At 60.1% G+C, this 10332-nt stretch overlaps 1 protein-coding gene across 2 annotated transcripts; it reads right to left on the bottom strand.

Annotated features, from left to right (window-relative positions):
- Positions 1–676: 676 nt before the first annotated feature.
- On the bottom strand, positions 677–5450 carry ANTKMT (adenine nucleotide translocase lysine methyltransferase). Of its 2 annotated transcripts, XM_054080553.1 has the most exons (5): positions 5268–5450; positions 3646–3750; positions 2894–3034; positions 2145–2195; positions 679–1133 (listed from the first exon to the last, which is right to left on the bottom strand). In XM_054080553.1, exons 1-5 carry the CDS (start codon positions 5436–5438, stop codon positions 963–965), a joined length of 639 nt encoding a protein of 212 aa, XP_053936528.1. In that variant the 5' UTR covers positions 5439–5450; the 3' UTR covers positions 679–962. The 2 variants fall into 2 exon arrangements, with proteins under 2 accessions (XP_053936529.1, XP_053936528.1); XM_054080554.1 differs by lacking the exon at positions 3646–3750 and having other exon boundaries at positions 677–1133.
- Between the last annotated feature and the right edge of the window lie 4882 nt (positions 5451–10332).

Here is a 10332-nt window from a genome sequence, read left to right as displayed (position 1 = left end):
GGGGCAGATTTAGACGAGACATAAGGAGGAATTTCTTCATGATGAGAGTGGGGTTGCCCAGGGAAGTTGTGGCTGCCCCATCCCTGGAGGTGTTCAAGACCAGGTTGGATGGGGCCGTGGGCAGCCTGACCCAGTGGGAGGTGTCCCTGCCCATGGCAGGGGGGTTGGAACTGCATGGACCTCATGGAGGTCCCTTCCAACTCAAAGTATTCTATGATTCTCATCTGGCCTCACTCCTCAGCAGGAGGAATTTGGCCACTCCCTGAAGACATCGCGCCTCAGGACACGGGGTCATGTTCCCAGGCAGGTTTTTACTGAGGGGGAGCAGGGCCAGGTTCCCAGTCCTGCCTCTCAGGATGCTGTCTCTCCTGGGCCAGATGCAGAGTGAAGACCAAGAGCCAACGCTGCTCCTGCCTTTGCTCCTGTCTCAGCTTCTAAGAGAGAAGGCCAGAGTTGGTTCAAGCCCAACTTTGGTCTAAAAGGTTGGACAAAGGGGATGAGCTGCTCTGTTATGGTGGGAAAACCCTTTGTTCCTCTGGGTTTGAGTGGAAAAAGGAATGAGGACCAGGTTGAGCAGGGCTGAACTTCAGTGGAAGGCGAGCTGGGCAACCTCCTCTCTGAGCCACCTTCGGAGGGCGGGAAAGTCCTCCAGGAGGACCTTGCAGCTTGAAGGCAAAGCAAACGGCTTGAGGGAAGAACCGTCCCAATGTTTATTTGGAAAAAAAATAGCTAGAAATGAAGTAGCAAAAGTACAGAAAGAGGCACTGGAGATTTAGTCCTTAAATCTTGTGAGAATTCCAGGATATCTAGACAGGTTTTTCCCCTCCCTGGCTTCCCCCACTCTTTAGAAGACAACACCACAACCCTGCAAGTCCCAGGGGAAAAGTTTGGCTAAGAATCCCTCTCGTTGTGGTCCTGAGTGAAGCCCGAGGGCTGGAGGGCTTTGATCCCCGCTGCTGCCTTCATGCCTTTTGCACCGCTCGCCGCACCTCCTTCATGTCATAGGCCCAGACTTGGTCCAGCCCCTGCCCAAGGGTGCTAGTGGGCGTCCAGAACGGGAAAGGGAAGCGTCCAGCCACCACCCGGGCTTCATCGGGGAGTTCTGCAAGGAGCTTGGTAGCGAGGGGAGGCTTCTGGGGAGAGACAGACAGCCAGGTGACCTTAGGAAAGCCACAGAGTGGCAATGCCACCAGGGACCAGAGGGCAGATCTCAGCATGGCTGGTGGGTCCCAAGCAGAGAGTATCAACCAAAGATCCTTCCAAAACACAGGGCTGGTATGACTCCTACATATGGTTGGGGACCAAGTGACAAGTGACAGGATGAGAAGAAATGGCCTCAGGTGGTGTCCAGGGAGGTTTAGATGGGATTTTCAGAAGGCTGGAGCACTTCCTGCACGAGAACAGGCTGAGACAGCTGAGGTTGTTCAGCCTGGAGAAGAGAAGGCTGCAGGGAGACCTTAGAGCAGCTTCCAGTCCTGAAAGGGGCTCCAGGAAAGCTGGGGAGGGGCTCTGGATCAGGGAGTGCAGGGAGAGGATGAGGGGGAATGGTTTTCAGCTGAAGGAGGGGAGATAGAAATGAAATCTTAGGAAGAAATGTTTTGCTGTGAGGGTGGGGAGGCCCTGGCCCAGGTTGCCCAGAGCAGTGGTGGCTGCCCCATCCCTGGAGGGGTTCCAGGCCAGGTTGGATGGGACTTGGAGCCCCTGATCCCGTGGGAGGTGTCCCTGCCCATGGCAGGAGGTGAAACTGGATGGGCTTTGAGGTCCCGTCCAACCCAAACCACTCTGTGATTCTATGAGTAATGAAATTTCCTGCACTGACAGAGTGGTGAAGCCCCGGCAGAGGCTGCCCAGGGCAGTGATGGAGTCCCCATCCCTGGAAGGCTTTAAAATTCATATGGATGTGGTGCTGAGGGACACAGTTTAGTGGTGGGGTTGGCAGTGCTGGGTTTTCGATTGGACTCGATCTTGAGGGTCTTTTCCAACCTGATCGATTCTGTACATTCAAGGGGTGCTCAGCACCAAACCGCTCGCTCGCACCAACACCTGCTTGGCTTTTCCTAAAGAGTCTTTGCCACTGCCTCAGGTTGCCCTCTTTTCTAAGAGAGCAAGGCCAGAGCACATCAGGGTGCACGAGACCAACTTACCACGCTGGGGGCCAGGAACACGATCACGTTGTGGCAATCAGAAAGGTTCACCTTAAACAAGAAGGCAAAGGCCGATGAAAGAACCTCTGAATCTTGGAGGACTCAAAGATGCCCCACGACACCTGGGATATGCTGGTGTGATCGGGAGCTGGGTGTGATGCCTCCAGCATCATCCCACAACCATGTGCCCTGCTGGGTTTTCTCTGCTTGGGCTGCAGGTGCCTGATGCCAGCTTTAGCAGCGCATCTCTGAAGGCCACTGTGTGCCAGAAGCACCAAACACCTTGTCACAAAGCTCTCCGGGACCACTTAAGACTGTCTAGGACCACCTAGGACAATGTAGGGCTGTCTAGGGCCATCTGAGGTTATCTAGGACCTTCTAAGGCTGCCTAGGACCACTTAGGCTCTCCAGGATCGCCTAGGGCTGTCTAAGGCCACCTAGGACACCCAGGGCCACCTAGGAACACAGCTTGGGGCAGGGCAGCAGCAAAGTGGAGGTCTCCCAGCCCTGCTCCTCACCCTTGCCCTACTCCAGGGCAGACCGCACCCCCCTGTGCTCGCCCTGTTGTAGACCCATCAGCTGCCTGGTTGCCCAATCTGTTGTTCTCCTGGGAAGGAGGATGAGTTTTCCACCTGGGAGCAGCATGGGTTGGGGAAGGAGAACACAACGATCAACAAAGCCTGGTCTGGAGATGTAGACCAAGTGCTGGGCCTATCCAAGCTACAGCCCGACCATTGGGATGGTGTTACCTTCCACAGATCTTCCTTCAGGAAGGAAACCTTCCCGTGGTACCCAGCCTTCCAGGCCCGGTACTTGGAGAGCCCCAGGAGCCAGGGATTGAGCTCATAGCCAATGGCTGGCCGGAGACCTTGCCTATGAGCTTCTACCACCTGGAGAGAGAGAGAGTCACAACTAAAATGAACCCTGGTGTTAAGCCGGGGGGACAATCTGAGGTGGCGGGGCTGTTGCCCAGCTCAACTCGCTCCCTCCTGCTGGCCCATGGGTCCTTGGCTCCTTACAGCTGCAAAGGCTCTTTGCTCCCAGAGTGGTCATTCCCACCCTGCTCAATGCATGTCGTCTTCTAGGGCCATCTGGGGCTCTCCAGTTCTACCTAGGGCTGTCTAGGACCGCCCAGGGCTCTCCAAGACCCTCGAGGGTTCTCCAGGACCATCTAGGGCTGCCTAGGGCCACCTAGGGCTCTCCAGGACCACCTAGGGCTGTCTAGGAACATTTAGGGTTACCCAGGACCACCTGGGGCTGTCGAGGAACATTTAGGGTTATCCAGGACCACCTAGGGCTGTCGAGGAACATTTAGGGTTATCCAGGACCACCTAGGGCTGTCGAGGACCCTCCAGGGCTGTCTAGAGCCATCTAGGGTTACGTAGGACCACCCAGGGCTCTCCAAGACCAGGCATCAGCTGTGAGGGTCTCCTAGCCCTCCTCCCTGCTGCTGTCCCCCCTTGGGACACCCCTACCCCCCTGTCCCTTGTCCCCCCCTTACGAGGCGTCCGTCTCCTGAGCCCAGATCCACCGTCTTCCCCGCGCGGCCCCGCAGCAGCGCCAGCGTGTGTGACACCTGCCGGGGGCTGGCAGGCTGGAACGGGACCTGGGGGGACAGGGGCGTCTCCATGGGTTTGGGGGGAAAGGGGCGTCAAGGCCAGGGGGGCAGAAGGGTCCTTGTAGGTTTTGGGGGGAGGGCTTGGGGGGGGGGAAGAATTTGGGGGGGCAGAGGGGTCAGGGCCAGGGGGGCAGGGGGGTCCTTGTAGGTTTGGGGGGGCAGAGGGGGTCCCCATGGGTTTCGGAGGGGCAGAGGAGTCAGGGCCAAGGGGGCGGGGGGGCCTTGTAGGTTTGAGGGGGGGCAGGGGGTCCCCAAGGGTTTGGGGGGCAGAGGGGTTTGGGGAAGACGGAGGGGTCCTTGTAGGCTTGAGGGGGGATCAAAAGGGTCCCCATTAGGGTTTCAGGGGGAAAAAGGGGGTCAGGGCCAAGGAGGCATAGGGATCCTTGTAGGTTTGGGGGGGCAGGGGGGTCCCCATCAGTTTCAGAGGGGCAGAGGGGTCCTTGTAGATTTGGGGAGGCAGGGGGTTCCCCATGGGTTTGGGGGGGCAGAGGGGTTTGGGGAAGACGGAGGGGTCCTTGTAGGCTTGAGGGGGGAGCAAAGGGGTCCCCATTAGGGTTTCAGGGGGAAAAGGGGGGTCAGGGCCAAGGAGGCAGAGGGGTCCTTGTAGGTTTGGGGGGCAGGGGGTTCCCCATGGGTTTGGGGGGGCAGGGGGGTCTGGGGAGGACAGAGGGGTCTTTGTAGGCTTGAGGGGGGAGCAAAGGGGTCCCCATTAGTGTTTTGGGGGGAAAAGGGGGGCCAAGGCCAAGGGGTAGAGGGGTCCTTGTAGGTTTGGGGGGGCAGGGGGGTCCCCATGAGTTTGGGCAGGGACTGTGGGGTCAGGAACAGGGGGTCCTTGTAGGCTTTGGAGGGGGCAAGGGTGTCCCCGTGGGTTTTGGGGGGAAGGGAGGGCCAGGAAAGCCCTTGTAGGTTTGGGGGGGCAGGGGGTTCCCCATGGGTTTGGGGGGGAAGCAGGGGCCAGGAAAGTCCTTGTAGGTTTGGGGGAGACAGGGGGGGTCCCCATGGGTTTGTGGGGGAGTGTGGTCAGGGCCACAGAGGCAGAGGAGTCCTTGTAGGTTTGGGGGGGCAGGGGGGTCCCCATGGGTTTTGGGGGGCACAGAGGGCAGGGCCAAGGGGGCAGGGGGGGCCTTGTAGGTTGGGGGTTGGAGGGGGTTCCCCATGGGTTTGGGGGGGGGAAGGGGAGTCAGGGCCAGGGTGGTCCTTGTACGTTTTGGGGGAGTAAGGGGGGGTTATGGGTTTGGGAGGGCAGAGGGGTTTGTGGGGTGCACAGGGGTCTTTGTAGGCTGGGGGGGGCGGGGATCCCCATGGGTTTGGGGGTGCAGAGGGGTCCTTGTAGGTTTGGGGGGGAGCAGGGGGATCCCCTGGATTTGGGAGGCGTGGGGGGGGGTGCAGCAGAATCCCAGTGGGTTTGGGGGCAGAGGGGTCCCCACAGGGTTTTAGGGGGTGAAACTGGGGGTGAGGACTGGGGGGTGTCTCCCCCCGGGTTTGGGGGGGCTCGGGGCAGGTACCTGGAGGCGCAGGGGCACCCTGCGGAAGCCGGGCATGAGCAGGGCGGCCCAGGTGGCCCAGGCCGCCAGCCCGGTGGCCACGGCGAGCTGCAGCAGCCCCCCGGCGCCCAGCGGGGACCCCCCCGCGCCCCCCCGCTCCCAGCCCGGCTCCCCCGGCTCCTCGGGAGCCATCGCGGCGGAAGGGGCGGGGGCGGAGGGGGGGGCGGGGGCGACACCGAGGGGGGGGGAACACGGGGGGGGTGCGGGGGGGGCGACACCGGGAGAGACGGGGGGGGGGGTGATATGGGGGGGTGACTCGGGGGGGAGCGACACCAGGGGACACGGGGGGGGGTGACATGGGGGGGCACTGGGGTGTGACTCGGGGGATACGGGGGGGGACATGAGGGTGTGACATCGGGGGGTGTCTGGGGGGGGACGACACCAGGGGACACGGGGGGGTGACATGGGGGGGCACTGGGGTGTGACACGGGGGGTACGGGGGTGGACACGGGGGTGACACTGGAGGGGGGTGACACGGGGGGTACGGGGGGACGACATGGGGAGGTGACATCTGGGGGTGACAGGGGTGGGCGACACCGGGGGGGGGAGACGAGGGGGGTGACATGGGGGAGTGACACTGGGGGGGGGTCACGGGGGGTTACGGGGGGGCGACATGGGAAGGGACATCAGGGGTTGTCTGGGGAGGGGCGACACCGGGGTACACAGGGGTGACATGGAGGGGGTCTCCGGGGAGGGGGACGGGGACGGCGACATCGGGGGAGACGGGGGGGTGACATGGGGGGGTGACGCTGGGGGGAAGGAGGGGCGACAGCGAGCAGGGTCGGGGGTGGCCCTGGAGGGGACGTGGGACACACAGATGACACTGTGGGGCATCGAGGGGGGTGGCACTGGGGGGGCTACACGGGGGGGGGGGGGTCCGGGAAGGTGACACTGGGCAGGGTTGGGAGGGGTGGCACTGGGGGGGGACACGGGGAGGGGGACACGGGGGGGGCAACAACGGGTAAGGGGGTGACACTGGGGGGAGTGGGGAAGAATGTGGGGGGAGGGGGATACAGGGGGTGACTCCGCGGTGGCACTGGGAGGGTGACACGGGGGGGGTGACACCAGGGGAGTTAGGGGGGACATGGTGGGTGATATCTCGGGGGGGGGGGGTCGAGGGGGTGATATTGTGGGGGTGGGGAGGTGACACCAAGGGAGTGACGTGGGGGGGGTGACAGCAGGGCTGCAGGCGGGGGGGGGGGTGTTGGGGACACAGACATGGAGACAGAGTCACACGGACACAGTCACAGACAGACGGACGCACACCTGGACACATACACACAGAGACACGGGGACACACATAGACACAAACACAGACTCATGGACATGGACACACAGACACAGTCACAGGCAGACACACGGACACACATGGACACACACGGATATGCGGACAGACACACACATGGACACAGACACATGGACACACAGACACGCAGGGACAGACACAGTCACAGACAGACACACATGGGGGGACACACCCAGAGAGAGGGACACACACAGACACACAGACATACATGGACACTCACCCAGACTCACGCGCACACACACGTGGACACATCCACCCAGAGACACACCCAGACAGACACACGGTCACAAACACTCAGACACAGACAGACACACACACGGACACAGACACACAGAGACATGGACACACACATGGGCACAAACACACAGACACGTGGACATGGACACAGACAGACACAGACACACACACGGACAGACACATGGACACACAGACATGGACAGACAGACACATGGACACACACAGAGACACATGGACACACAGACATGGACAGACAGACACATGGACACACAGACATGGACACACACAGAGACCTGGACACGCAGACACATGGGGACACAGACATGGACACACAGAGAGACACATGGACACACAGACATGGACAGACAGACACATGGACATGCACAGAGAAATGGACACATACAGAGACACATGGAGACACAGACATGGAGACACACAAATACATGGGCACACGGACATGGACACAGAGAGACACATGGACACACAGACATGGATGCACAGGCAGACATGGACACGCAGACATTGACACACAGACACATGGCGACACAGACATGGACACACGGACACACAGACATGGACACACAGAGGCATATGGACACACAGACACGGACGTACACTCTCTCTCTGTGGGGCTGGAGGGCACGGTACCAGCCGCTGCGTTGGGACGGGGCTGTGCGTGGTCCTGTGTGGCTGGGGGTTGTGTGCAGTGTGTGCCCTTGTACACGGTTGTGCATAGCTTCACACAGCTGAGTGGAGTTGTGTGTGGCTGTGCAGGGCTGTGTGCAGTTGTGCACCTCTATGCGTGGTTGTACATGGCTCTGTGTGGTTATGCATGGCTGTGTGCAGTTGTACATGGTTGTGTGCGCCTGTGTGCGGTTGTACATGGCTGTGTGCATGGCTGCGTGCAGTTGTACGTGGCTGCGTGTGGCTCTGTGTGGTTGTACATTGTTGAGTGTGGTTGTATGTGGCTGTGTGCGGTTGTACATGGCTCTGTGTGTGCAGTTGTACGTGGTTGTACGTGGCTCTGTGCGGTTGTATGTGCCTGTGTGTGGTTGTGCGTGGTTGTGCGTGCCTGTGCGTGGCTGTGCATGGTTGTACACAGCTGTGCGTGGCTGTGTGCAGTTGTACAGGGCTGTGCACCTTTATGTGTGGTTGTACATTGCTATGTGTGGTTGTACATGGTTGTGTGCCATTGTGCATGGTTGTGTGCCGTTGTGCGTGGCTGTGTGTGGTTGTAAATGGCTGTGTGCAGTTATACATGGCTCTGTGTGTCTGTGATTGTGCGTGGCTGTGTGTGGTTGTACATGGTTGTACATGGCTGTTTGTTGTACATGGCTCTGCACCTCTGTGTGGTTGTACATGGCTGTGTGTGGCTGTACATGGCTGTGTGTGGCTGTACATGGCTGTACATGGCTGTGTGTGGTTATGTGTGGCTGTACATGGCTGTGTGTGGCTGTACATGGCTGTACATGGCTGTGTGTGGCTGTACCTGGCTGTACATGGCTGTGTGTGGCTGTACATGGCTGTGTGTGGCTGTACATGGCTGTACATGGCTGTGTGTGGTTGTACATGGCTGTGTGTGGCTGTACATGGCTGTGTTGGCTGTACATGGCTGTGTGTGGCTGTACCTGGCTGTACATGGCTGTGTGTGGCTGTACATGGCTGTGTGTGGCTGTACATGGCTGTACATGGCTGTGTTGGCTGTACATGGCTGTGTGTGGCTGTACATGGCTGTGTTGGCTGTACATGGCTGTGTGTGGCTGTACATGGCTGTACATGGCTGTGTGGCTGTGCCGGGCTGTGTGAGCGGCAGCGGTGCAGGCTCTGGGTTTCCTGCTGTGAGGGAGCGGCGATTATGGGAACATTCCAGCGCGTGGGAAGCCGGGCCGGGTGGGGGGGGGTCAGCCAGGCCCCGCAACTAATCCAAACCCCCCAAACCCAACCCAAGCAGCAACAAAGGCTGCTCCATGAGGAGAGCGGAGCACAGAGGGCCGGCGGCTTCCCTGGTGCTGCGCCGCTGCCGCACCTCGCTGGAGTTTTTATGGCCGTCACCTCCCTGCGGTGCTCCCCTTGGCCTTTGGGGCAATATTCATAGACTGATAAAACACCCTGAACTGGAGAGGACCCCCAAGGACCATCGAGTCCAGCCCCTTTCCCTGCACAGGACACCCCAACATTCACCCCATGGGACTGAGGGCCTTGGCCAAACGCTGCTGGAATGTTGTCAGGTTTGGCACCATGACTTCCCTGGAAGCTGTTCCAGGGCTCCACCACCCTCTGGGGGAAGAACCTTCTCCTAATGTCCAACCTAACCTTCCCCTGCCATCTTCCTGCCATTCCCTCAGGTCCAGAGAGAAGAGCTCAGCACCTGCTCCTCCTCCTCCCGTGTGAGGAAGCTGCAGAGCACAATGAGGTCTCCCCTCAGTCTCCTCTTCTCCAGGCAGAGCAGACCCAGTGACTTCAGCCGCTCCTCACACCCTTCCCCTCCAAACCCTTCCCCATCTCCGTGCCCTCCTCTGGACACTCTCCAGCACCTTTAGATCCTTTTTATCCTGTGCCCCCAGAGCTGCCCCCAGTGCTCGAGGTGGGGCCGCTCCAGTGCGGAGCAGAGCAGGACAATCCCATCCCTCTGGATGCTCCCAGGACACAGCTGCCCTCTTGGCTGCCAGGGCACTGCTGGCTCTGATGTTTGCAGCACCGCGTTGTGGTATCCCCTGAGAGCTGAAGGATGGCCCTGGGGGGTCCCTGCAATCGCCAGCAGCACCCAATGTCCTCCCATGCCAGGGGATGTCACCCATGTGTGAGAGCGGGCAGAGGAGGGGACCCTTCCCACCCAGCTCACTTCTGACCCTCTGATCCCAGTGTTGCTGTGGCTGTGGAAACGCTGCCACACAGGGTGGCCCTCAGCACTGGCCCACCTGGAGACCCCCTTTTCTGTGAGCTAACACAGGCGTCAGCAAGGAAGGACCTGCCAAAAACAAGTGTGTTTCTGCTCTCGTCTCACCCTTCCTCATCCAACCAGGAAAAAAGTGTCTGGATGGCTGAGCCCAGAGGGATGTGATGAACGGAGCTGAACCCTGTTGTTTGCCGGTCACAGGTGTGTCCCCAGGGCTCCGTTTTGGGGACGGCTCTGTTGAATATCTTTATCTGTGATTGGAGTGAGGGGATGGAGGGCTCCCTCAGGGAGTTTGCAGATGACACCAAGCTGGGTGGGAGCACTGCTGTGCTGGAGGCAGGAGGGCTCTGCAGATGGATCCGGGCAGGCTGGATCCATGGGCTGAGGCCAATTGATGGGGTTCAACAAAGCCAAGTGCCGTGTCCTGTGCTTGGGACACAACAGCCCCGAGCAGCTCCAGGCCTGGGGAAGAGCGGCTGGAAAGCTGCCGGGCAGAACATGCCCCGGGGATGCTGGGTGACATTGGCTGAAGATGATCCAGCAGTGGCCCAGGTGGGCGAGAAGGCCACCAGCATCCTGGCTGGGAT

The sequence above is a fragment of the Cuculus canorus genome, chromosome 15 (genome assembly GCF_017976375.1).
Source record: "Cuculus canorus isolate bCucCan1 chromosome 15, bCucCan1.pri, whole genome shotgun sequence".
Classification (NCBI taxonomy): Eukaryota; Metazoa; Chordata; class Aves; order Cuculiformes; family Cuculidae; genus Cuculus; species Cuculus canorus.
The sequence above is the reverse complement of the archived record's forward strand: the minus strand, read 5'-3'. Positions and strand labels throughout refer to the sequence as shown.

Bases quoted from the DNA above. Each gene is read 5' to 3' on its own strand.
- ANTKMT (XM_054080553.1), bottom strand. From the start codon at position 5,438: ATGGCTCCCGAGGAGCCGGGGGAGCCGGGCTGGGAGCGGGGGGGCGCG. The intron at 3,751-5,267 runs GTACCTGCCCCG...CTGTCCCCCCAG, and splicing joins GGGTGCCCCTGCGCCTCCAG to GTCCCGTTCCAGCCTGCCAG. The intron at 2,196-2,893 runs GTAACACCATCC...TTCTTGTTTAAG, and splicing joins TGAAGGAAGATCTGTGGAAG to GTGAACCTTTCTGATTGCCA.